This window comes from Festucalex cinctus, chromosome 19, assembly GCF_051991245.1.
Source record: "Festucalex cinctus isolate MCC-2025b chromosome 19, RoL_Fcin_1.0, whole genome shotgun sequence".
Classification (NCBI taxonomy): domain Eukaryota; kingdom Metazoa; phylum Chordata; class Actinopteri; order Syngnathiformes; family Syngnathidae; genus Festucalex; species Festucalex cinctus.
This window is the reverse complement of record NC_135429.1, coordinates 2,795,586-2,822,852: the sequence shown is the minus strand read 5'-3', so window position 1 is coordinate 2,822,852 and position 27,267 is coordinate 2,795,586. Positions and strand designations below refer to the sequence as shown.

Below are 27,267 nucleotides of genomic sequence, written 5' to 3'. Positions count from 1 at the left end.
CACGCTGAGAGCAGATGAGTTACAAGTTGTCATTTTTTTTTTATGTCATTTTTTTTTTAATAAATACAAACTGTTATGCCGCTCGAATGCCAGCATCTTTACAAAGCCGTCAAGAAGCTCCTACAAAAGCAAACGTTTGCCAACGTAGTCCGAGACAGGAGAGAGCGTCAGCTAAGCGCTACATCATTATTATTAACAAAACCGTTAATAACAATAATCGAAACTTTTATGCATTACACACAGTGAACAACTGCGTGGCACCACTTTGTTCCACTCTGCTTGATTGTACAATAAAAAAAATCGTTATAAAAACAGTTAATCGTTTTGCCTGCCGGCATTGTTAATAAAGCTTTTCGATTTAGTGGTTTTGATTTTAAAAACACATAATAAGTATGTCCCTTAATGTTGTTTTTTTACTTCTTATAAATGTTTCACGAGCGAAAAGAAAGTTAAAGAATTGCAAAAAAAAAAAAGGAAAGCTGTCTGTATGGTGAAAATAAAAACGAGACAAATCTTGACGGACGAGTTTCGTTTGCGATCTGTCACCCCCTAGTGGCGGTCCTACGTACTACATAATCTCCAGACTCAATAGCACTGCTTCAACAACAACAACAACAAAAAGTTGCCTTCGGCATTGTGTGGTCCACAAGGGCAACGAGTGCGGAGGGAGGGGCAGTGCCCCTTTCGGCCCAGAAGATGGCGCTGTGGTGGTGGGGGTGGCTTATGATTCGTTTTTGTTTTCTTTTTCTTTTCTTTTTTTCTTTTTAAAGCGTGGCTCAATTTTACCGTGCAGCGGAGATTTTGCATCTGGGTCATGGCTTGCACTGCCACGTGAGGCCCAACAGATGGCGCTGTGGGTGGAAAGATAGTTTACAAGCATATTTTGCTTGGCAATGGAGATTTTAAATCCTACTTTATGCCCCCAGAAATGTTGAATATGGGGAAAGTGTCACAAAACATGTAAAAGTCGAATATATGTGGAAAAAGTTGTCCGTTTGGTACAAAACAAAACAAGAAGAGACAAATCATGACGCACAACAAACTTCCTCCGCGCTCTGTCGCCCCCTAGCGATGCCTCTACACATTACATCACATGTCCAACCCTCCTAATTCAGATTTAAAAAGAAAAAAAAATGTTGACAGTGGTGCAGCAAACAAAAAGGGAGTTAAACGAGATGGGGTTTTTTTTTTTCTTTTTTTTTTTTTTTTTGTCGGATTTAACAGGACACTTCGGGGGCCTTGAGCACGGCCTGGTCCACGGCGGGGGCGGTGTCGGGCGCGGGGGGGACGTGGCCCCCCCCCCGCTGCTGCTCGGCCGTGTGGGAGCGCGAGCGCGGGCCCTCGTTGGTGTGCGAGCGCGAGCGCGAGCCCTCGAACGACGTCACGCTGGAACCCGAAGCCGTGCGCGAGCGCACCAGGCGGGTCATGCTGGCCGACGGCACTGCGCACAAACAGGAAAAAGCAAACGAGCGCTGAACCCCATGTTGGCCGCAAGGGGGCAGTGGTGTGTTACAAAAGGAGCAACGTGGACTTACTGTATCCCATTCCCTGAATGAAGTACTTGAACGCCTCTGTCAGCTTGCCGGGCTACAAAAGACGACAAAAATACAATAATTATTCGCGTAATTTAATAGAACACTTACATATACATCTGAAAATTATTGTATAAATCATATTCATTTCAGATTTGTATACGAGTTTAGCACGAGCCATGCTAGCTGTTGCACGTTAGCGACTTGTACAGTTCGCCATTGTTATAAACACACAATTTTACCATGACCGCATTTACATACAAGCTAATGTCATAATTATCACTACATGATTATTTATTACTTTTGCATGCCAGCATCGCACAAAAAATATTCATGTAACAACGTTGAAATGCAGTACCACACATCGCTTTACAGGAGGCGCCATAGCATTTACACATACATTTGTACTGTATTTATTTCATGTAATTGCCGATTTCTTAATCAATGGAGGATCAAAACTGCCAAAATTAAAAATAAATGACTAAATAAATAAATAAATGGCTCAAAGTGAACATGAAAACTGAAATAAAAAATGTGATTCTAAATTTAAATACAAATTTATTTATTTATACATATATTTTTTTGCTCTTTTTATTTCCATTTATATATATTTAAATATAATTTTCGATTTATATTTTTTTAATATCCATTTTTATTTTCACTTTTAGTCATGTATTTATTTTGAATTTTGGTAGTTTTGGTCCTCCATATAAATCTATCTAAAAAATATATAAATCAAAAATTAAATACTGTGTATATATATATATATTGCTCTTTATTTCCATTTATATATTTTTTTTAATATAATTTTCGAATTATATTTATTTATTCCATCATTTACTTATTTTGAATTTTGGCATATTTTGGTCCTCCATATAAATGTATCTAATATCTATGAATGAATGAATGATGTCATACATACCTGGTCAATCTGGGGCATGCCTCCACAGTCGGCCATCTGAATGGAAATGAAATATTAGATGATTATAATCAAAGAATCAGGGGAAAAACAAAGCAAAGCAAAACAAAGCAAAGGTCATTCAAGAGGTGTCGTTGTTTTCTCCACAGTGCCATTTAACGCCTCATCAGCTTTGGCCGCCCACGCAACGTTTTGCCCCGGCGGCCTGTCGGACGAGCCAGAGGTCGCCGCAAGTAGGTCAGACGCGGCAGATTGAGCACAGCCGCCGGTTAATGTGTCACCAGGTGAACACGCGCGCGCACACACACACACACACGAGCCATGAGCAAAGTTAGAAGGCTCGCACCTTGAGCAGGGTCGCTTTTGTGGGGTCCAGTTTGGTGTTGCACTCCACCTGCGCCGACAACACAGCATAATTAGGGTTTCAAGACAGGGTCAGGGGTCAAACGAGGGTTTTAAGGCAGGTTTGGGGTTTCAAAAGAGGTCGAAGGGTTCGGAAATTGCCGTTTCAAGCCTGTGGTAGCGTTTCAAATTCAAGTTTAAGGCAAAAGAGTTTTTAAATTAGGGTTTCAAATTGGGGATAGATTCTTAAATTAAATTAGTTCGATTAGGAGTGTGACGATATATCGAAAATCATGATACATCGTGATACTTTCAGATTATCCATACGCCTGCGCAAGTATCGTGCCATTTGTATTTAATATACAGCCACTATAACGGCTCCTTTGTTCATAACTTATTGAGCAATTACTTGGAAGGCCACTAGGTGGCGCGCCTCATAAGAGTGGCAGGGAAATGGACGCAAGCCTTCAGGTGAAGAAAACTCGTCGGCTTGCTTGTGTAAGACATTTCTGTTCAGCAACTGACTCAAAAATGTGTATTATATCTTCAATTTCAACATTTTAAAACATATTTTGTGTTTCAACTTTTTGAAGCACACAATTTCCGAGCAATATTAATGTTGATTTAATTGGATTTAATATTTAAGTAATTCACAGTTACACAACTTGTCGCAGTTTACAAAATGAAACAATTGACTATGAAGCGCATTCCTCACCACGGCATCCACAGCAGGCGAACTGTCCCCGACCACCAGAAGGCAATGACACCTGGAGTTCAAAGGTCATACGTGAGTAGGGGGCGCAGAGATAAAAACAATCGACACAACGCGACCGGCGTCGACTGACTTGAGGGTTCGGACGTTGCTTCCCGGGATCGGCCTCTCGATCTCCAGGTCCCTCCGACTACAAAAAAACAAAAACATACATAAGCAAAATCAAAGACTGTAAATTCCCAGCCGCCTACAAAGGCACCGTGACCTTTCACCTCTCGTAGGCCTTGATGAAGAGCTGCAGGTTGAACTGGTTCATGTCCTTCATCACATGGTGGCGGTACGTGGCCACCATGTCCTGGTTGTGGTGGATCTCTTCCTGTGGGCGGGATTAGCAGTTAGCATCGTTAGCATGCGCTAGCACTGACTAGCATGCTGCTAACCTTTCCGAAGAGATGACTGATGACCAGGTCGGGCAAGGCGTGGGTCCAGCCGCTGATCTAAAGTCAAATGGTGAGTCTTTTATTAGCCACATCCATCATTGAATATTCCGATTTTTTTGTATTTAAATGTGCTTTTTCTGACCTTGTGCGCAGCCCAGTCCATCCAGCCCTCGGCGCACGGGTTGATGTTGATGAGCACCAGACCTTCCACCATTTTCGGGTAATCAAGCTAACACAAACATTACGTTGGATTACATTCGCTCAGATTGACAGTTTGGCGCAATTGTATCATATGTGTCGTTACGTTTCTGAAAATGTTTCTCAAATGATTGGCCACAAATTCTGTACGGCAGTAAAGATTTTTGTGTTGGGGGAGGGGGGGGAGAGTGTTACAACTGCCCCAGCAGTTGAGCGAATAGAGCCTAGAATATAAATTCTGCCTGGCAACAAGTGGCAAATAATCCCAACCATGTTTTTTTAATTTGTTGTTGTTTTTACTTGTATGATTTATTAAGTTATTTAGCATTAGCGTTCACAAATTTGTGATTTTACAAAAACGTACACGTTGGTTTTGCTTTAACATGTTTGGGTTTTTTTAATTAATGCGTGTTAAACGTTGGAACATTCCAGAGACGTTCTGGAGGTCTGTTGCCAAAATCAGCAAAAACGATGATTAACCTTTTTTTTTTTTTTTTTTTTTTTTTTTTTTTTTTTTTTTAAAGTAGTAAATGATTAAGCGTACAGTGTGTGTGGCTTACAGCGAATTTGGTCAGCATGAAAGCTCCGGCTCCCATCCCTAATCCAATAACAGACTTCAGCCTGCAACATACACACACAAGCTGTTAGAACAAGTCACAAGAACAATCTGGCGCCCCCCCGGAGCCCCCGACTCGACCCGATGTGACGCGTCGGCCGTTTAATGAACGAATGTTTCAACGTACCCAAAATGCTTCAGCACCAGCGGGAGCGTCTCGGAAAGCTCGTCCATGGACGGATACTCGTAGCTTGGGGAGGGAAATAGTGTTGCATTAAAAAAAAAAAAAAAAAAAAAGTAGAAAAAATGACGACTAAATTATACAATGAAAAAAAAATAATCTAATTTAATAAACGTGTCAAATTTTAACACGTCATTTTAAATTTATGAAAAATTTAAAAAAAATATATAAAAAACACAATATATTAAAATACAATTTATCTGCAGCTTTAATAATGATAATAGCACGTAAAAACAATGAATTTAAGGCATAAAATACAAATGCTCTATCAATTTTGCCTAGTAACAAGTGACCAAGCAATGTTTTATCATCATTTACATGTACAATTTGTTGTTGTTGGTTTTTAACTTTGGTTTATTGACCTGATTTTTAACATTAGTTTTGACAAACTACATTTTTTACAAACACAAATTAAGGGAATTAAAAATATGATGAAATAAAATGCATCTTTCATGCAAAAAAACAAACAAACAAAAAACACTACAATGTAAAAAAATAATAATAATCAAGGCATAGAATAGAACTGTTGCAAATAGTAACATTTCAATTTTATACTAACAATTAGACTTATAATATGAATATTTGAAAACATGATACAATAATATAAAAAATCATTCTTTTATATCAACTTCAGTAATTAAAAAATAGATATTTTAAAAATTATATATATTTGAAAAAAAGGCAATAAAATGTGATATACAAATAAAATGCAAAAAAATACAAATGTTTGATAAATTCTGCCTAGCAACAAGTGACCAAACCATGTTTTATAATCATTTACATGTACAATTTGTTGTTGTTTAAGTTTGATTTATTGTCCTGATTTTTAACATTAGTTTTCACAAACTACATTTTTTACAAACTCAAATTAAGTGAATTAAAAACATAATGAAATAAAGTGTATTTTATGCAAAAAAAAAAACCAATACAATGTTTTAAAAAAAAATTAAGGCATAGAATAGAAATGTTGCAAATAGTAACATTTTAATTTTATAATAAAAATTCAAATATTTGAATATTTGAAAATATGATACAATAAAAAAAATCATATATTTTATATCAACTTCAGTAATTAAAAAATAGATATTTAAAAAAAATATATATATATGATATAAATATCACTGAAAAAATGTAATTGCTTTTAAAAAAATCCAATGAAAATAATGATTCGATTTGTAAGAGATCGCGCTTCCACTTGTCCAAAGCAGAACTCAGCAAATGAAGTCACCTTCAGCACATCTTGCCCTGATCGAGCAGCCATGTGAAAGGTCACCGCCATGTGTGTGTTTGTTTTGCTCACCCAGTGGAGAAGGTGTTTGCGCCTTCGTGCTGTCCGAGCGCGTCCACGTGACACACGGCAAAGTGGTGCAGGATCTCCGCCATGTCCTCGTGTTGGAACAGCGAGTCCCAGCACGTCTTGTCTGCTCACAACGCGTCAAAAATGAGGACGAGGAAGATGAGGAAGGTGAGTCGGCGTTCAGGTGTGCCTTACGGTTGAGCCCGATGTCGTGGAAGGTGAGGATGACGGGCCGCTCGCCTTTGGGGACCCCCCGCATGGTGCAGTGGAGTCGTCCGTACGGGGTCTCCACATCGTGCTCCTGCCAAAACGACGCCAAAGCACTACTTTTAGTCATTATACACGAATCAAACTGCTGAGTTCAAAATAACCCGACATGCACTAAAAATAACCCAATATGCAATTTTAAGGGTGTGTTTAAAAAAATAAATAAAAAGACATCAAGTGATGATATGACAACTGTTCTGAATAAGCGTTCAAAAAATATATAATTGAATAAAACTGGAGAAATAGTTCAAATAAAATAAAATAAATGAATACTTTATAAACTTTATACTTTATAAAACGTGTGAAATTATTTTACATTTTTATTTCTATTCATATTAAAAAATGTTTAATAAAAAATAAAAACACATACACTCGTTAGTGGGTACATTTTGAAAATTTACTATTATATATTTTTAGCATAATTTCATAGTTTTCCATTTAAAATTATTTTAATATTTATGTTACTTAAAGGAAACCAATCAATCCAATAGAAATATATATATATGAAATCTTAATGACATCATTTTTTATACAGATTTTTTTTATGAAAATCCAAATTTAGTTTTCCTTCCTTTATAGAAATTATAAATAAGAATTCAAACGTGACATTACATTTTTCTATTTCTATTTAAAAATGTTTAATGAAAAATAAAAGCACAACACAAATCAATCCACTAGAAATATTCGTTAACACACAATAAAAATGAATAAAATAAATCAAATTTAATTAAAAAAACAAAACTTGACATTTAATTTTTAATGCAGATTTTTTTTAATGAAAATCCACATTTTTATTTTTCTTCATTTTTATAAAAGTATAAGAATTCAAACATGACATTACATAATTGTAATTACAAGCCTAATAAAAAAAAATGTTGAGCAAAATCAGATGAAAATCCTAATTTTGTGAATTAAAAGAAATTGGACAAAAGTGGACATACTTCTTCTACAATAACAATAGCAGATGCATGTAACAAATAAATAAGCAAGAATAATTATTCATCAGCCGTTGTCATATAAAACTTCCTCATTTTCCAAACCGGTTTCTCGTAACCGCTCCACATTTCTGCCACAACTGTCAACAAACCGCCCCAACATTCCATCTGAGAAATAAAATCGAGCCAAATTCCTCCGCGTGGACTCACGGCAACTTCAACGTCGGTCACGATCATCTCCACGTCGGAATCGTCCAGAACCATTTTTGCGGGAAACCTCGAGACTGGGATTGAACGCCGAAGGTCCGAAGCGCCAACGAGGGATGTCTGGGTCAGCTGGAGGCTTTTTATGGCGCTAAGCCGTAAGCCCCGCTGAGCTCCCGTGGTGCCTTGCGACCCGGTCAAAACAAGCTCATTCCAGATGGGAGCGATCCCTAAATTGGATTGTCGGAACCGGGCGACGGGTTCGCCGCTATTCACTCATGCACTCGGGCGACTCTTCGCAAAAATGGCCGGCAAAATAAAAGCTGCTGCACGTTTGTGCGGCTGGGAGATTTCTAAAAATATTCCACCCGTCTAACATGTTTTTAGGAATGCTCTTAAGTCAAATATAGAAAAAGTTGCACTCAAATTGCAGCCGTTAAAAATCGGGTCAGAAACGTAAACGTATATTATTTATAAATGCATTAGGAATTTGTTATAAAAAATGTAAAATATTACACTGAAAGATACATTAAAAAGTGATTGGAGGGGTACCACAGGGCTCTGTTCTTGAACCACACCTATTATTCGTGGTAACAACCACATATTTGCATGTTTTTTTTTTTTTTTTTCAAATGTATTTAACACATTCATTGCCAGACCAGAAAAAAAAAAAATGCATCTTTTGACGTCTTTTTCCGTCAATGGCAGTGAAAGAGTTAAACATGGTAAAAATCAATGAAGCAATTATAAATTGTTGATATAATGTACAGCAGGGGTGTCCAAACTTTTTCCTCTGAGGGCCACATACAGAAAATAGAAAGCTACAAGGGCCACTTTGATTTATTTATTTTTTTAGTTATTTAACACATTCATTGCCAGACCAGAAAAAAAATATGCATCATTTGACGTCTTTTTCCGTCAATGGCAGTGAATGAGTTAAATCTTATTACTGCTTATTAACATTTTTTTTGACAGTATTCCCTGTTACTTGGACTTATTTTTACGTAATCCCCGCGTATTTATTTATCTATTTATTTATTTATTCATTTATTTTTACGTGATCCCCTTTCAGAACATATGATGAGAGTGCCAATTAATGGATTTAAAAATTAAATATATAATGTAAAAAAAATATATATATATATATATATATATATATATATATATATATATATATATATATATATATATATTCTTGTTGATTTTTTTGTTTTTGTTTTGACACCCTCCCCCTCCTAGACAGTGGGACGAGGATGACCCGTTTAGCGGACGTAAACATGTCAGACGTCATCTGCGACCCCGCCCACACGGCGCGAGCACACGAGCACGTCGGCCGCCCGCGTTGTAATCCTGCCGAGCGTGTATGTGCGTGACACAAACAAGTTGTTGTGTTGTCTGTAATCGGCACAGTAATGAAATCGATCCGCCTCGGGCGCTAAAAAAAAACAAGTCTGTGCTTCTGGTGTGTCGGGCAACTTACCATGCAGAAGGAAAACATGTTTGAGTTTTAAACAACACACAATGGAACCGATTGTTTGCAGAAAAATGAGATTGAGATTTTTAGATTACGCAACAAAATAACACATTTGGAGAAATCAATTGTTGGCGCAGGAAAACAGTGGACGTGCAGGAGCAGGCAGACCTAATTAGCCGAGCCAAGATTGTATTTCCCGGCTAACGAGAAGATGAGACGGAGACAATTAATGTTGCGTATGCTCATTCTGCCGCTCGATGGCGCTCGCTGGGGGTGACGCAAACTGGGTCATGTGACAAAGGTCACTGGCTCAGATAAGATTTACTCGTGGGCTGGCTAATAAGTGCTAGCGTAGCTTGATAGCGAGCTAATAAATGTCCAGCCCGTGTGCTAGTGTACCTTGATAGCGAGTTGTTGTACCGCCTCCCTCAGGCCCTGCAACACACAACCAAGAAAAATAACATCATACATCCCAACAACATGATTACGGATCATCTAATATCCCCTCAACATTTTCTTACAATGCTATGAGACATTAGCATTAGCATTAGTTTACTTTTCATTTTGTTTATGTTGTTAGCAAATCTTGTTCAATATTTTCACATCATTATTGCACCATATTTGATTTGGATGCTAGCGTGAATGTATATTTTCCTGCATTCTTTTTCTTATGTTTAGATTTTTCTCATTTTTAGATTTATATACATTTTAAAATGTGCACTTTTTCAAATATTTCTACTCTATTAAAGTTTGTCTTAGTTTATATTTAACTATTTTAAATTGTTCAATATACAGTTTATATATTCTTCCCTACAATTTAAAATTCCCTGTTAAGATTTTTTTTTCTCTTAATCGTATGCATTTTTAAATTATTATATTTTTCAAAAAATATATATTGTACAGTACTTTTTAAATATCATTATTACTCTGTATTTGATGTTTAGGGGGTTTTTTTTGTGCAAATGTTTGTTTTTTCATTCAAATTTTTGCGATGGCAATTACATTTTGATGAGCTTGAATTTATATTTTCTTGCATCGTTTTTTTAAATTTTTGAGTTTAGATTTTTCTCATTTTTAGATTTACTGTATATACATTTTAAAATGCAAAAAAAGTTTTATTTGACGTATTTTCCGATTATATATTTTTAAAGCAACGTTTAAAATGAGTCCTATAAATTGTATTAAATATCACTAAGGAACTTTTCAACCTTAATAAAATATTTTCAGAACTGTCCTAATGAAACGTCGACTTAAAAGTTAAATGGGGGTCTGTGTCATTTTTACTATACTTTATTATATATTACTTTAAATATATTGTTTAAGTTTTCCTATATCATGTCATATATATCCGAGTATGTTTAGATCCTATTTTTGCGCTATTTTTAATTTTTAGCTATAATTTACGTTTACATTTTTCCTACATATTATATATTTCAGCGGTTTTGTCAATTTTCATTCATCCTGCATATGAACGAGGCTAAAATAATCCTCAAAATCAATCCATCTCTATCATCTTAACTCATTCACTCCCAAAGACGTATTTATACGTTTTTTAGGTTTTTGTTTGCTAGAGTTTTTGTATGAAGGCTTTGATGCAGTTTCTGACCTGAAGTGGTCGCTTAAAGCGATAGTAGTTATTACAAAAAAATATTTTTTTTTTTGCAATAACTACCATCTCTTTAATATTTAATTTATTTTTTATTTTTTTTTTGCAATAACTACCATCGCTTTAAGCTTCCATTTCAGGTCAGAAACTGCATCAAAGACTTCATACAAAAACTCTAGCAAACAAAAACCTAAAAAATGTATAACCACATCTTTGGGAGTGAATGAGTTAATGATGATAACGTGACAATACGTACGGGCAGTTCCCTGTCGACCAGCAGAGGTTTGGATTCAACAACTTGGATGTCGTCCATGTCAACGCGCTGCGCGGCCTGTTGGAGCACACAAACAATTTCCGTTTGCTTCATTAAATTGGAATCCAAACGCGACTTCCACGACCGCAACCAGTTTCTCAGCCGCCAACTGGTTCTTCAGGTGCGTCTGCTGCGTTCGCAAGCCTTTGGCAGTGCAGGAAAAACGAGACTCTTTGGCACCAGAAGAAAGAAAACGGCTGACTTTTTTTTTTTTTTTTGCTCTCTGCGTGCCGCCGCCGCCGCCTTCTTTTTCTTTTGTACGCACGTGAAATGAAACTTAACGCCGCCGCCCAACATTGCCTGATGAGAAAATGCGCCGCAAAGCATTGTGGGTCATTTTTCTTTTCTTTTGACTATCAGTCAACGTGTCCCGTCAGGCCTGCCGTGCCCACATGCTTCTTTGACATCTGCTTTACTGCACCTCATTTTAACATACAGTAAGGCAAGCGTTGTATGTAGTCGAAGTACAGATACTTGCCTTTAAAAAAAAACAAAAAAAACAACTAAATTGGTATGAGTTGACTCCTTTACTTGCTAAAAGTTAACAAGTACAAAATTGTGGGAATGCTGAACGCAGATATTATTCGGCTTTTTATTCTCCACACTTCTTTGCCGTGTAATAACTCCGACATAATACTTGCGATTTACACCATTTAAATTTCAACTTGCTTCACAAATTCACGTCATCTTGGGACGATATCGTTTGATTTCACAGTACTTAGAGTATTTGCACAATTTATTGTTAAATAACTTTTTTCCCCATTCATTGTCAAAGGGACTGACATGCAACTTTTTCGAAGTCCCACTTTTCCACGCCCACTTTCATACATACAACTGATCATCATTACCAGCACTGCGATACTGTTTAGTGGCGCACTTGGTAAAATGCATTGCCCAGTAACCAGCAGGTCACGGGTGCGAATCCCACCTCCGACTATACATTGCAAATGTATCCATGGCAATTATGCTAAGTGATTACATGTATACCAACTATCTTAGTTCCACTTTTCCATCTAAACGAATGGCGGGTACTGCATGCCTAGGTGGCGCTATTGCGTGAATATTTTTTTTGTGGCATTTTACCATTGGATAGCATTATTAAATTTTCCGTATAAATGAATGGAGGGTACTTTCAGATAACACTTGTACATTTAAATCGGCCATTAGTCATGAATTTCAACAAGCCAAGTTGGCTCACATGTTAAATAGTTGCCCGCCGTTACGGAGACAATGCAAGAGCGTTGGTTCAAATCTCGCTTGAGAAATATTTTATGAGCATTCAGCGTTCAGCATTCCCACGGAATTTCTGCAGAAATTTCACTTTGTCTAGTTTGAAATGTACTCGAGTACAAAAGTCAAATGAATGTTGAACGTCAATTAAATTTAATAACATTGCGACCAAATGAACAAAAAAGTATTAAGAGTAGCAACAACAGGGAACAAAAAAAACAAACAAATAGTGTAAATTTGTTTTGCAAATTTCATTTGATCCATGTTCCAAAATTTTTCAAATTCAGGGTCAAGGTCATGTTTGCCATTGAAATGCAGTACGGAATGCAAAAAAATAAAATCAAACAAATCAAGGTCATTTACTTGTGCACACGGAATTGTTTCTAAAACTGGGTCTTTTGGTAAAACAGGTTACACTTTATGCAGATTTTTTTCCAGATTACAGACCATTTTTCATTTGTGCCAGCAACATAAAAAATAAAAAATAAAAATAATAAATTTAAAAAAATCGAATAGTGGACATGGCTTCCGAATATTTTGTGGCTTACTTTAAACCCGTTTCTAAAATTGTTTTAGCAGGGTAACGCTATATGCTAGTTTTTTGTTGTTGTTGTTGCTTTTTTTTTTATGTTACCATAATAAGATAATAGTCTGGCATTTTTGTTGACTGTCATTATATAGCTACAAAAATTCCAATGTGCCTTCTAACAATGTGTTTTGTTTTGTTTTATGTCTGGCGATGATAATTGGAGGCAATTGGACTTTGTTGAATTTGGTTTCTGAAAACGTTGAAATATGACGAAAACGACGACACTTATTAGTTCATCCTCAGTTCATTAATACTTTTTTTGAGAGGCACTTGTAATGTTTAGTAGTTATTTAAAAAAAATATACATAGTGTGTTTCCAAAGGCTTTAAAAAGTACTTTTATTGCTCATAACGTCTATAAAAGTGGGTCGCAAGTTGTCCATAATTGGAAAACAGTCGAGAACTACAACTACTGATGTGGACAACTTTGTACGTAAATGCCACATTAGCACATTAATGTGCTACTTGTGTGTTTGTGTGTCCACAGTTAATGACTTGTCAAGCTGACACAGCGAGACGTCTTGCACAGGAAGTGTGAAATACTTCCACACACTCAAACACGAGCACGAACACACACACGAGTTTCAGGGCCGGGAGACCGGACCGATCCGGATCGCACAATGAATGGCAACGAGGAGTATCAAACAACACGCCCATTTTTTTTTTTTTTTTTTTTTTTTTGGTGGTCCGCACTGCAGAACCTTTGTTGGAGGAGAAGGAGAAGACAAGAAGAAAAAAAATAAGACAAGGAGAAGACATGAACCAAAAGAAAAAAGACAAAGGGAAGAAAAAAAGATTACAAAAACCAGAAGACAAGAAAAAACAAAAAAGGAAAATGAGGACAAAAAGAAAGGGGGCCAGAAGAAGAAAAAAAGGCAAAGGGAAGAAAATGAGAAAAAAGATTACAAAAACCAGAAGACAAGAAAAAGACAAAAAAAATGAGAGGACAAGAAGATAAGAAGGCGGGGAAACACGTGTTAAAATTAGTGCGTCAATTTTGAGTTAATGTAAAGTTCCTTTAATGCCACTCATTTTTTTTAACGCGCAATTAATAACCGTCCCCGACTTGGAAAGCCTGTAATGGGGGAATTCCGGTCCACATATCCTTGTCAAAATGTTTGAGTATTAAATGTGATAATAATGCATATATTTGTGGAGACTGGGGTCAAGTTGTATTTTACAATTTTTCAAAATGTGCACAATTTCACAAGTGACTTCGTGTTAAAGATTAGATCGCTCTTAATATGAAAAGAAAAATGCACTGAGCTGTCACCAAACGTCTTACAAATACAATTATGCCATCTAGTGGCAGAAAATTGACCTCAACACAAATCAATATCACACATTTATTCAATTTTTATGAATAATTATGAAATTTCGCTGTGAATGACTAAAAGATGCTGCCGTATTTCTATTAGTTTCACCTTTTTCCTCACTTTTATGTTTACAAGAGTATGAAATCAGAAAATGTATTTTTATTGTATATTTAGAACAAATATAACATTTGCGATTAATCGTGAGTTAACTATTGAAGTCATGTGATTAATTACGATTGAACATTTTAATCGCCTGACACCCCTAGTTAAAATATTAACATGACGTCAGCAACTTGTTTTTTTTTAGATGGTGATTAGCTACTTGATGTCTGTACAACATTAGAAAATTGCTATATCGACAAATTTATATAGATTGTAATAGATTTTGGCTACTTGTATGGAATTTTTTAGTAATGTTAACGACTTGTTTTATCGAGTGTTAGCAACTTAGCTACCGTACATATTCTGCATACAAGTACAATGTTAGTTACTTGATGTCTAAACGGGATGTGTGGGCAATTTTGTGGTAATTTTATAGATGTTGCTTGTCTAGACCGTTAGCAAAGTTAACTCATTTTTGTGTTAGCTACTTGTTGTATTGGGATGTTAGCGACTTGTATCTGGAATGTGAGCAACTTGTTTTATCGAGTGTTAGCAACGTAGCTACATGTGCTGTATACAAGTACAATGTCATCTACTTGATGTCTTTCCGCGATGTGTGGACAATATTGTGGTAATTTTATAGCTGTTGCTTGTCTAGACCGTTAGCAAAATTAACTCATTTTTGTGTTAGCTACTTGTTGTATTGGGATGTTAGCGACTTGTCATGTTGATGACGATGATAGCTCCATTACGTCGATAGGATGTTGGCAATAAATTGTTCCATAAACAATGCTCGCTACTTGACATGTTGATGACTTATATGGACAATGTTTGCTACTTGCGTAGACAATTTTTGAGATTTGTAGAGAATATAGCCACTTGTATCAATGCTAGCTAATTGTGTTGACATTAGTTACTTGTGTCAGGAATGTAAGCTATTTGCTGTATAAACGATGTTAGCTACTTATACGCAATAGATTGTTAATTATTAATTGTGTTGGTGTTAGCTACTTGTAACAGGAATGTAAGCTATTTGTTATAGAAACAATATTAGCTACTTATAGTATACGCAATAGATTAATTATTGAAAATGTTAACATGGAGGAAACTTGCTTTTATCCTCACAACTTCCAGTGTTGTTGTTGTCCCATGACTATCAAATGTGCCCTCATATCAAACCTGCAAATTTAAATATTGTTCTTTTGCTACCGCTGTATGTTTTAGGGCTGCTCACATGCTAAAATGCTCACATGCAGGAAATTCACTTTTCGCATCGCGGTTCAAAACTTCCTACGTTCCTGCGCCGCGTAACCGTCATGCCAAACGCACAAGTGTGAACTTTGACATCTTACGTTCTTACAGGGGTCGTCTTATGTTACTAGAACGGTGGTGTAAAACGGGTGTTTCACATGTTGAAAATGCTAATATGGCAAACAGACTATATGATCTTCGCGGCGCAAAACTTCCTGCGTGTGCTTCTCGCTCAAATTTAACAAGCTTGTGTGAATTTTGACAGCTTCTTTTACCCTCCTCACAAGGGTCTTCTTATGTTACTAGGAGGGTGGTGTTAAGGGGGCGAAGGAAAGGGGTCGGCAGTTTGCAGTGCTGGTTGCTGCAGTTTCCGTGTCTGTAGCAACCAGCTCACGTCAAACCGGTCTCGCTCTGCATGTCCTGACTGCTCTCTTCTCTTTTTTTGTTTTTGTTTTGTTTTGGTTTTTTTGGCGAAAGAAGTGCTGGCACAGGTCAGGCTTGTTATGCAATTGGGAGAGGAAATGGAGGCGGGGGACAGAGAGAAGGGGGATGGAGGTCAGGATGGTCCTGAAAATCTCCTGCCTCGTGCTGAAATAAATAATGATGGGCAGTTGAAATTAGCATTAAAAAGGATGATAAACCACGTTTGCAACTTTCTGTACGCACGATGTTAGCGGGCGATGTTAGCAACTTCTTGCTTAGGCGGCGTTAGCTGATGATTTTAGCGACTTGTTGCATTTACGTAAGCTGACGATGTTAGCAACCTGTTGCTTAGTCGGTGTTAGCTGATGATGCTAGCGACGTGTTGCATTCACAACGTTAGCTGATGATGTTAGCAAGTTGTTTTTATACTGCATACAATGTTAATGGATTATGTTTACAACGAAAGCTGACGATGTTCGTGTTAGCTTGTTTTCACAATTTTAGAGACTTGTTATATACGATACTATCTGAAGATGTTAGCAATTGCTATATTAGCAAACGTTAACGACTTGTGTTTGCAATGTCAGCTGACGACGTTGGAGACTTGTGTTCCTTACACAACTTGTTAGCTAACGACGATGGCAACTTGTCACGACTTTTGGTACTTTTATAACTAGCGCAACTAGACAATGTTATCAATTTTAGGTGTTGTTATGTAGACGTTAGCCACCTATATCCGGGATGTTAGCAACTGGTTTTGCTGATGTTTGCTACTTTGTATATAAACAATTCTAGACTATTTTCGCTACTTGTCCGGTTGACAACTTGTATGGACAATGTAAGTACGATTTTTTTGCAGACAATTTTTGGCACTTGTGTAGATGTTAGCTACATGTACAGTATATTTTAGCTCATTTTAGCTTGCGTTGTTATAACAAGGATTTGAGCTAATTGTCGTATTAACAATTCTAACGACTTATTTCATAAGCAATTTTGTGCTGATTATGTTTGCTATTGTTTGTGTCAACAATATTAGCAACTTTTTGTTTCTCCTCAACACCACTACTCTCTTTAATCCGAGGTCTGCGTCCATCTGGAGCAACAATGATTGCTTCCCTAATCTTTTTCTGACTAACTCACTTAATCTGTCAAATCCCTCGCTTGTCAAATATCAACAGAGCCAAGCAAGCAAGCTAAACTAAGCTAAGCTAAGCCGACGCAGACCTACATTTGTACTGAATGACCGGGGAGGGGGTCTTGTGTGCTGTACGGTCATAAAAGTGGGCGAGGATGCGTTCAAGAGCCATCATTTGGAATAGCTTCACATCAAAACTGGAGGGAGCCTGAATGCAGCATCGAAAAGCTGAGTTACCAGGTCAACACACACAAAAAAAGTGCGATCCTGAACATAGAATTATGAGATCCTCTACCCTCAAAAAGACGAGGGACCCTGAACGCAGCAGTGCAAGGATGAGTTACCAGGGCCAAAGGAGGACACGCGAGTAAACAAAGCCAAAAAAAAACCAAAACTGTTCATCATCGCCAAGAATGCAAAATAAAACGTCTCGTTACGCAACTTCATCATCGAATCATGTGACCCGGGTGCTGTCACTCAGTCACATGGTCTCTCCAGTTCTTTTATGGATAAAATGAATTTTAAGGGTGAAAAAAAATCCAAAAAGATGAGCCAAGCAGGCTTGTGACTGAATACTGGAGTATGTTAAAAATAATGAATGTATAAAATACAAGCAAGTATTAAAAAAAAAAAAAAAAAAGTAATCCAACACGACCGTATAAATAAACACTTTTTAATAAAAGAAAAAAAAATACTTCTTTTTTTTACATGCACAATGCCATGTTTCACTTTTCCAATTGTACCGTGACAGTAAAGTAAACACACTTTAGTCTTTTAAACAAGCGCTTTGGTTTTTTTTCTTTTTTCTTCTTCTGCAGATTGCACGAAGAAAACGTTTCTTGTGCAAACCCCCACCCCTAAAAAAAAAACACACACACACACACACAAAAAACACGTCCAGACACGTCGTGACCCGCAAATCCGCATGCACACACGCCTCTCGCCATCCTTGCGTGCACGTGAATTTAAAAAAAAAAAAAAAAAAAAAAATCAAATGTTTAAAAGTCCAACTTACCTTCAGATTTCAAAATGTCCCGAAGGAGGAGAAAAAATAAAAGCCCACAAAAAAAAAAAAAAAAGGATTTCAAAAGATTTGTAGTTGTTGCGTTCAGTGACGGCAGCAGTTTTGTTTACAACGTGCAGGCGGATGTATGAGGGAATTTTTATAAAGCCTGGGGAGGGAGGAGATGAGAGTTACGAAGAGGGGGGCGGAGGGTGGAGGGGTTGCAAACTCGGCCCACTTTCCCGGATTGGGCAACATCTGCCGCGGAGAGTGATCGTGCAACCGAGTGAAACTTTTCCACAAGCTTTGCAGCAGCACCAAGAAGAACGCCAATAGAAAAATGAAAACAAACTACAAAAAAACGAATCAAAAGTGCATCTTTCAACTATGAAAGGTGCAGCTGGGGTGCACAGGGACAAGACTGGGTCCTTGCGGTCCAAAATAAGCACGTGGAGTGCAGCTGTACGTGACGCCCTCAAACGGCGCAGCAGCAACATTTTTTGGCAAGGTGGATGGTGTGACGTTCATGACCCGCTTAGGAGGTCGTAAAACACAGCTCCCGCATGACTGGGCTTCGCCTTGATGAACTCGACTCCACTTTAGTCTGGTCTGCATAGTCATAACTTTATTTTTATTGTTTATGTGTATAATTACTACTCGGCTAAATATTTTAAGGGCACAAAAATTGTAATTTCGTGACAATCTTTCCCAGAAATTGTTCAAATGTTTCCACATTTTTCCATCTTTTTTACCTGAAATGTAAAGAAAATATATTTTTGCTTTTGCAGTACTTGGCAGTCCCACACTGTCGTGCATCATTAAGATTATTGGCACTTCACTTTTGTGACGGTCAAATGAAAATAAAATGTGCCCAAATGTACGAATATTTTTGTGTGTAATGTGATTCTTGCTTTTCTTTGATGACATCAGTGAGGAGATTTCAGGCCTATCCAAAGAAATTCAAGCATCTCCAAGACACAACATTTAAAGATATGTACTTAATTTACAGAAGCGTGCACTGTATCTCCAAATTTGTCATCTTTTGGCTGTTTTTTAATTTTTGCTTTTGTAAAGGAAATAGCTTTAAATTTTTGCCTTTTCCCCAGTTTTTCTATCTGATTTGGAAAAACTCTAATTATTGCATGTTCTTTTGTTGTTTTTCAGAAAGATTTGGAGATACTTTTCAAAAGTACGTACCTCCAAGTGTTTCTTTTTTTCCCTTTTTTTCTGCTGTTTACGGAGATACGTGAATTTCAAAATTTCTCAAAATGTGGACATTTTTCCTGTTTTTTTTTTGGACGGATATGGCGATGACGTGCTTTTCACCAGCATCCTGCATTTGAGAAACGCGATTTTTGACCGTGTGCCAACGGTATTCTCGTCCGAACAAAAAGGAAAATTCCCTGAAAATTTCAGAGGACGAGCGACGAGAACGCGGCGGCTCCCTGCTAGCTCGACCTCAGTAAGCTCCTGATCTCGTGTGTCCAAAATCAACAGCGGTCGTCGTTCTCATCCCGGCGCAAACGGAGACGCGTTTGGGGTGTTTCCTCTGGGCGGTTGCCAGATGTTTGGATTACAACAAGATGAAGCGAGGAGGAGGAGGAGGAGGAATGCCGGCATTCGGGCCACCGAGGAGATAACCGCGGCACAAAGGAGGCCTGTCCTTGGGCCTCCTGATTGGTGGCCACTGGGCCACCATCAAACGCTTTCATTTTGACTCGAGATTGAGTTTCGGAAAAAAAAAAAAAGTGTGCCGCTACTTGCGATTCCACCGCCATGCGTCTGGCTTTCACGCCTCCTCGTGGAATTTTCCACACCTGCCGACGACTGACTGTTGCACTGTGTCGTGTGTGCGTGCGTCTTGTGTGCGTGTGTGGCCCCGACCGAGGCATAATAGGCGCACTGTTGCCTTGTAACGCGAGGCCCTCAATGGGAACACAATGGCCGCATTGGAGGAGGCCAATAAACAAGAAAAAAGAAAAAAAGACGGCATTTCTTATGTAAAATTGGAAGTCCAGTTTGGGACTTTGCATATAAAAAAAAAAAACCCGAATGTAGGTTAATAGTTGATAAGTGCAGCAGCGGTTTGGACTTTTAACCGCGAGATTACGCTTTTGTTTGAAGGATGAAGTCAGTGAGTGTGGATGAGGCTCCGAAAGCCAAGTGTCCCCGAACGCACCCGTTGTGCTTTTTCCATTTGACATCATTTTAGCTAACTAATAAACGACAGTACAAGCAACTAGATTGCTCAATAGTTGATAAAAGCAATAGTGAACTTTCACCCTGGGTACTGGGTAGAGACAGAGAGAACTTTCTTTCTAAATGTTCGCTTTTATATACAATTTTTCAGCCAAATTAAATAACAGAACAGCCTGGCAAAGGTATTCTTCCAGCTTGTTGCTAGGCAGAATTCGTAGATAATATAGTTACCACATGGACCATATAACATCTTCAAACACGCTGGGAATTGTTAGAAAAATAAAAATGAATTAAAAAAAAAAAAAGTAACAATAAGCTCTGTATTTGTCACGCCGCCACCAGAGTGGCGGGTCATGCTTTTATTTCACAGTCAGGTTCCTGTTTTATTTTGAAGTCATTAACCACCCTCTCACCTCAGGTCACTTGCCCTTCCTCCTGCACAGTAATCACCGGTCCACGCCCATGATTGTTTCCACCTGCTCCCAATCAACCCGGACATAAAAGCCACCTGCATTCTCCCCTCCGTTGCCGAAGTGTCACATCTCAGTGCATGGAAGCGTCCTCACAGTCCTTGTTCCACAGTCCTTGTTCGATGTCTTGCCTTGCTTTGTCTTGCGCCCTTAGTTTGCCCCTTGTTTTCCTCCCTAGCGGAGCGCCTTTAGTTGTCCCTGTTTTTGAGTGCCCTTGTTTATTCTCCAGTTTGGAGCTCTTTTTGTTCTGCCTTTTTTCCCTCCTTGAGAGGTGTTTTTTGGTTCATTGGATTAAAGCTGCAGCCTTGTTGGCCAACTTACACTCTGCGTCTGAGTCCTACCTCCTCGCATCGTGTCAGTACACTTCGGCCAGCATGGACCCAGCGGAGAAGTTGGAGGCTGCACTTCGACGACAGGCCGCCCGCCTGTCGCAGACAGAGGAGCTCCAGCAGGCGATGGTCACCCGGATGGGAGAGCTCGCCGGACAGGTGCAGGAGCTAATGAGCCACCTGCGACACTCCACGCCGGCCATCACGAAACCAGAGACCGCAGAACCACCGATCCCAACTCCAGCCTTGACCGGGGCGGGGTTGAGACTGGCTCCCCCGGAGCGATACTCGGGAGACCAAGGACAATGTCAGGCATTCCTGACCGAATGCGACTTACATTTTGAACTTTCGCCACAGGCTTTTCCCACCGACCGTTCCCGTGTGGCCTTCATGATTTCCCATCTGACTGGACGAGCCAGAGACTGGGCCACCACGGAATGGGCACGGCACTCCCCGACTTGCTCAACCGCAGCCGGGTTTAGCAGGGCACTTCGCCTCGTGTTCGATCCAACCAACATGGATCGGGAAAAGACTCGAGAGCTTAGCAACCTCAGACAAGGCCGAGAATCGGTGAATGATTACGCAATCCGATTCCGAACTCTAGCGGCCAAGAGTGGCTGGAATGACACAGCCCTTTTTGACCACTTTTTAAAGGGGCTTTCCACAGCCATGCAAGAACTCTTATTGCCAGTGGACTTACCTGGCGATTTGGACTCATTGATCTCGTTGGCCATCCGCACAGATCATCGACGGCGAGATCTTTTGCAGACCAGCGGACATCAACGGGGACACGGCTCCGGATTCTTCCGGCACCCAGAAGCAAGAGGCCCTCCGCGAGGTGCCCTTCCCCAGTCGCCCACCGCGGGAAGGCCCAGCGAGAGTGACGAGGAGCCGATGCAGCTGGACCGCGCCCGATTGTCTCACCACGAACGCCAGCGACGTCGTCAAGAGGGGCGATGCTACTACTGTGGAGAACAAGGCCATCTGGTGGTAGCTTGTCCCACCAAGAGAGGCTCTCCGGTGGGTACCGCGACTCACAAGCAAGGCAAAAACCGAAAACTCACGCAAGTCAAGATTTCCTGCAATGCCATTTCCACAGACCTACTAGCTCTCATTGACTCCGGAGCGGACGAGAGCCTCATGGATTGGGGTCTGGTGGAAAAATTGCAGGCAGGCACGGAGCCACTTTCCACCCATATGAGGGCCAGGGCGCTCAATGGGAAAGACTTATTCCTCATCACACATGTCACAGAGCCTCTTGAGATCCATATTGGACAGCACCGAGAACTTCTTCGCTTCCATGTCTTCCGTTCCCCATCACACACACTGGTCCTGGGTCATCCCTGGTTGCAGTTGCACAACCCCCGCATCGACTGGCGATCGGGGCGAGTCCTGGACTGGGGAGATGATTGTGAACACCATGGGGTGGAGCGGCCAGCGGCAGAGGCACCTCCCGCTGCCATCCGACAGGTGTCTCTCGTGAATGACCAGGATTACCCGGACCTGAACACCGTTCCCACCTGCTATCATCCTCTCAGGGAGGTGTTCAGCAAGACCAAGGCCATGTCACTTCCCCCACATCGATCCTATGACTGTGCGATCGAGTTGATTCCTGGATCTACCATCCCCAAGGGGAGATTGTACTCTGTTTCGGGTCCCGAACGCAAGGCCCTAAACGAGTACATAGACACTTCCTTGAAAGCCGGACTTATTCGGCCCTCGTCATCGCCAGCTGGAGCCGGTTTTTTCTTTGTGGGCAAGAAGGATGGCTCATTACGCCCTTGCATTGACTACAGTCCCCTGAATGAAATCACAGTCAAGAATCGTTATCCTCTGCCCTTGATGTCCTCAGTATTCGACCAGCTCCAGCAAGCCAAGATATTCACCAAACTGGATCTCCGCAACGCCTATCATCTCGTCCGTATTCGTGCAGGGGATGAGTGGAAAACTGGCTTCAATACTCCCCGAGGCCACTATGAATACTTAGTCATGCCATTTGGACTCACGAATGCGCCAGCTGTTTTCCAGGCCATGATCAATGACGTGCTCAAGGACTTCATCGACCAGTTCGTATATGTTTATTTGGACGACATATTGATTTACTCACCGGACTTGAAAACCCACCAGCACCATGTCACCCAAGTCTTGAAACGCCTGCTTGAACACCGGCTCTACGTGAAGGCTGAGAAGAGCCTTTTCCACGCCGATACCATCTCATTTCTGGGATTCGTCGTATCTCCTGGCAAAGTCGAGATGGAATCAGAGAAGGTCAGCGCGGTCAGGGACTGGCCCACACCTGAGTCCAGAAAGAAGGTGCAACAGTTCCTGGGATTCGCCAACTTTTACAGACGATTCATCCGCAACTTCAGCTCCATCGCAGCTCCACTCCATGCCTTGACCTCGCCACAGCAACGCTTCGTCTGGACTCCGGAGGCCAACGCCGCGTTCAACACACTCAAGAAACGTTTCACAGAGGCTCCGATACTCAGAGTTCCCGACCCTACCCGCCAGTTCGTGGTTGAGGTAGATGCCTCCAATCTGGGCGTCGGGGCCGTCCTATCCCAAAGGAGCCAGGAGGATGGAAAGGTGCACCCCTGCGCATTCTTGTCCAGGAAGCTCTCCAAGGCCGAGCGCAATTACAGCGTTGGAGATCGGGAACTACTGGCGGTCAAGGTCGCCCTAGAAGAGTGGAGGCACTGGCTGGAGGGCGCAGAACACCCCTTCATCATTTGGACAGATCACCGCAACCTGGAGTACCTGCGCCAAGCAAAAAGACTGAACCCCCGACAGGCCAGGTGGTCATTGTTTTTTAACAGATTTTCGTTTTCTCTGACCTACAGACCCGGAAGCAAGAATGTTAAAGCAGATGCCCTTTCACGTATTCATGACCCGGAATCCACAGCAACCGAACCTGAACCCATCCTGCCGAGAGACTGCATAGTAGGAGCCCTGTCCTGGCAGATTGAAGAGGAAGTCAAGGACGCCCTTCAAGACACGATCACCCCGAAAGAATGCCCACCACGACGGCTTTTCGTCCCGGAGGCCCTAAGAGCACAGGTGATCAACTGGGCACACACCTCTCGTCTGTCTTGTCACCCAGGTACTCGCAGGACCCTGTTCGCTGTCGCCCGAAGATTCTGGTGGCCTTCCATGGAAGCCTCGGTACAGGAATATGTAAGGGCCTGCCCAGTCTGTGCCCGAAATAAATCATCTAATCAACCTCGGATGGGCCTCCTTCAGCCACTACCGATCCCCTCAAGACCCTGGGCTGAAATATCAATGGACTTTGTCACTGGACTTCCCACATCACATGGTAAAACCACAATACTTACAGTTGTTGATCGCTTCTCAAAGATGGTCCGCTTTATTCCATTACCCAAGTTACCCTCCGCCAAGAAAACAGCAGAAATAATGATAGACCAAGTATTCAGAACCCATGGATTCCCGCGACACATTGTGTCCGACCGCGGGCCCCAGTTCGTCTCTCGTTTCTGGAAAGAGTTCTGCAGAGCCATAGGGGCCAAGGCGAACTTAACCTCGGGCTACCACCCGGAAGCCAATGGACAAGCCGAGAGGCTAAATCAACAGCTGGAGACCGGACTCCGGTGCTTGGTCTCCCAAAATCCGTCCACCTGGAGCAAAAACTTGGTTTGGGTTGAACTGGCTCATAACTCGTTACCCACCTCTGCCACAGGAATCACGCCGTTCAAATGTGTGCATGGTTACGACCCACCTTACTTCGCAGACCTGGAGGAGGAAGCCTCAGTTCCCTCGGTTCTCGCCATGGTCCGCCGGTGCCGCCGAATCTGGTCAGCGGCTCGACTGGCACTACAACGTCAAGGCGACAGGATGAAAAGAGCTGCTGACCGGAGGAGGAGGGCCGCACCCCAGTATCAACCAGGTCAAAAGGTATGGCTATCGACGAAGAACCTTCATCTAAATGTACCTTGTCCAAAGTTGGCCCCTAGATTCGTGGGGCCATTCCCGATCACCAAGACAGTAGGTCCAGCCGCCGTGCGCCTGCGCCTGCCTCGATCCCTCCGCACCCACCCTACCTTCCATGTGAGCCAGGTCAAGCCTGTTCAGGACAGTTCCCTGGTCCCGCCCGAGCCTGCGCCGCCCCCTCCGGAGATGGTGGAGGGGGGCCCAGTTTATAAGGTCAGAAAATTATTGGACGTCCGAAAGCGGGGCCGGGGGCACCAATACCTGGTTGACTGGGAGGGTTACGGGCCTGAAGAACGGCAATGGGTGCCCGCCCGGTTCATTGTAGACCCCTCCCTCATCGACGATTTTTATGATGAACACCCCGAGGTTCCTGGGCCGTCGAGAGCCGGCCGTTGAGGGGGGGGTACTGTCACGCCGCCACCAGAGTGGCGGGTCATGCTTTTATTTCACAGTCAGGTTCCTGTTTTATTTTGAAGTCATTAACCACCCTCTCACCTCAGGTCACTTGCCCTTCCTCCTGCACAGTAATCACCGGTCCACGCCCATGATTGTTTCCACCTGCTCCCAATCAACCCGGACATAAAAGCCACCTGCATTCTCCCCTCCGTTGCCGAAGTGTCACATCTCAGTGCATGGAAGCGTCCTCACAGTCCTTGTTCCACAGTCCTTGTTCGATGTCTTGCCTTGCTTTGTCTTGCGCCCTTAGTTTGCCCCTTGTTTTCCTCCCTAGCGGAGCGCCTTTAGTTGTCCCTGTTTTTGAGTGCCCTTGTTTATTCTCCAGTTTGGAGCTCTTTTTGTTCTGCCTTTTTTCCCTCCTTGAGAGGTGTTTTTTGGTTCATTGGATTAAAGCTGCAGCCTTGTTGGCCAACTTACACTCTGCGTCTGAGTCCTACCTCCTCGCATCGTGTCAGTATTCAATAGATAAGAACAAAAGAAAAACAGCGCCATCTGGAGGGGTGCTGCACAAACGTTTGTTCCAAATAGGACAGTTTATAGCCGTTTTTTGGGTCATGATTCCATTGACCAAAATTTGTAAGGGCGCTGGGAATTTTTTTTTCGGATTTTGTCTTTTTATTTTTTTGTATTTCAGCTGTCAAACGTACAGTAAACAGAACTACCGGTAAATAACATCACATCACGGACCAAAAACCAAGTAGCTAACTGTTGCAAAACATAGCAACATTCCAGCATGAAAAAGTTCTGCCAAAATAACCACTTTGAGTGCAGCTAAAGCTAGCAACACGCGGCTAGTCAATGCTAGCGGTGTAGCATTCCATCACAAGTCTTGTTTGTACATTTTTTCCCCCCCCACCACCGTGTTGAACGTGCGTCTCATTCTTTCACACCATGACAATATCTTTTTACAACACCTGACCTTGATATCGATCGCCTGACTCAAGTCACGATAAGACTGGCCTCCTTTCCGTCCGGGGGCCGATAAAACTGTTACTGAGTGACTGCCCGGGCCGGCGGTGCACAGATTGAAGGGTGAATGGCGCTGTTTGCTCCCAAAGGTTAAACTAAGAACAGTGTTAGCATTTTTTTTTTATTTTGTTTTTAGGGCAGCACTTGAACATGTCCGTCTTTTTTTTCTCCCCCGACTATTTGCCGAACACCCGAAGTGATCACGCCACTCAGCTGTTGCCCATTTTTCGCTTCTTCCGAGAAGGACCGCACAGACGCATGACATGACGTGACATGCAACAACGCGCGCCGCCTTCGCATTTAGCACGCATTGCTCACACTGCACGCTACGTTATTTTGAATGGTGGGCGAGGCATCCGCAGGATTATAATGACTAGAAAAAGAAAAAGAAAAAAAAAAGAGACACATACTGTACAAATGCAATTTATGGATTCTAGCATGTGGCTAGCACGTTTGTTTATAGCTACAGTAGCTAACACCGAGTGCAAACAAAATAATTCTTGTTAGCTTTTAACGTCAACATTGTTATTGTCATTTAGAGCGATGAGATGCTAATTTCGGGGCAGGTGTTGAAGTGCCCCACCACCAGAACCAGAACCAGAAGATGACACGACACAAATGGAAATGTTATCTGTTTTTTCGGACGTTAGCTTGTGGCTACATTTATATGTGGCTCTTTGATACGACATTCAAACCCAGCTATGAAAACGGACTGATGTGAACTTTACAGTGGTCACTGGCCATTTTGTGCTTGCCAAAACTAGTTGATGATACTGTGGAGGCGATTTCCTAAATATATACAGGGAGTTCTCGAG

The 27,267-nt window shown here is 41.2% G+C and overlaps 2 protein-coding genes across 7 annotated transcripts in view; one reads left to right on the top strand and one right to left on the bottom strand.

Moving 5' to 3' along the window:
* ccn4a (cellular communication network factor 4a) overlaps positions 1 to 2,748 on the top strand; it is a 31,246-nt gene extending 28,498 nt beyond the window's left edge. For 3 of the 5 annotated variants that reach the window (XM_077507343.1, XM_077507345.1, XM_077507344.1), the window contains one exon: positions 2,601 to 2,748. The gene's annotated coding sequence lies outside the window, so the exon portion shown is untranslated. The remainder of the gene's footprint in view (positions 1 to 2,600) is intronic. The other 2 variants (XM_077507346.1, XM_077507347.1) reach the window with 1 other exon arrangement.
* Positions 16 to 18,252, bottom strand: ndrg1a (N-myc downstream regulated 1a). Of its 2 annotated transcripts, XM_077507341.1 has the most exons (16): positions 18,097 to 18,252; positions 10,980 to 11,054; positions 9,517 to 9,552; positions 6,433 to 6,538; positions 6,241 to 6,361; positions 4,887 to 4,949; positions 4,704 to 4,764; positions 4,088 to 4,174; positions 3,946 to 4,002; positions 3,778 to 3,881; positions 3,639 to 3,695; positions 3,509 to 3,560; positions 2,798 to 2,845; positions 2,455 to 2,490; positions 1,536 to 1,587; positions 16 to 1,441 (listed from the first exon to the last, which is right to left on the bottom strand). In XM_077507341.1, the coding sequence occupies exons 2-16, from the start codon at positions 11,034 to 11,036 to the stop codon at positions 1,218 to 1,220; spliced, it is 1,161 nt and encodes a 386-aa protein (XP_077363467.1). In that variant the 5' UTR covers positions 11,037 to 11,054; positions 18,097 to 18,252; the 3' UTR covers positions 16 to 1,217. The 2 variants fall into 2 exon arrangements, with proteins under 2 accessions (XP_077363467.1, XP_077363468.1); XM_077507342.1 differs by lacking the exons at positions 9,517 to 9,552; positions 10,980 to 11,054; positions 18,097 to 18,252 and adding an exon at positions 7,650 to 8,412.
* Between the last annotated feature and the right edge of the window lie 9,015 nt (positions 18,253 to 27,267).

Bases quoted from the DNA above. Each gene is read 5' to 3' on its own strand.
- ndrg1a (XM_077507341.1), bottom strand. From the start codon at position 11,036: ATGGACGACATCCAAGTTGTTGAATCCAAACCTCTGCTGGTCGACAGG. The intron at 4,175-4,703 runs GTAAGCCACACA...TGTTTGTGTTAG, and splicing joins TCATGCTGACCAAATTCGCT to CTTGATTACCCGAAAATGGT. The intron at 1,442-1,535 runs GTAAGTCCACGT...GTTTGTGCGCAG, and splicing joins CATTCAGGGAATGGGATACA to TGCCGTCGGCCAGCATGACC.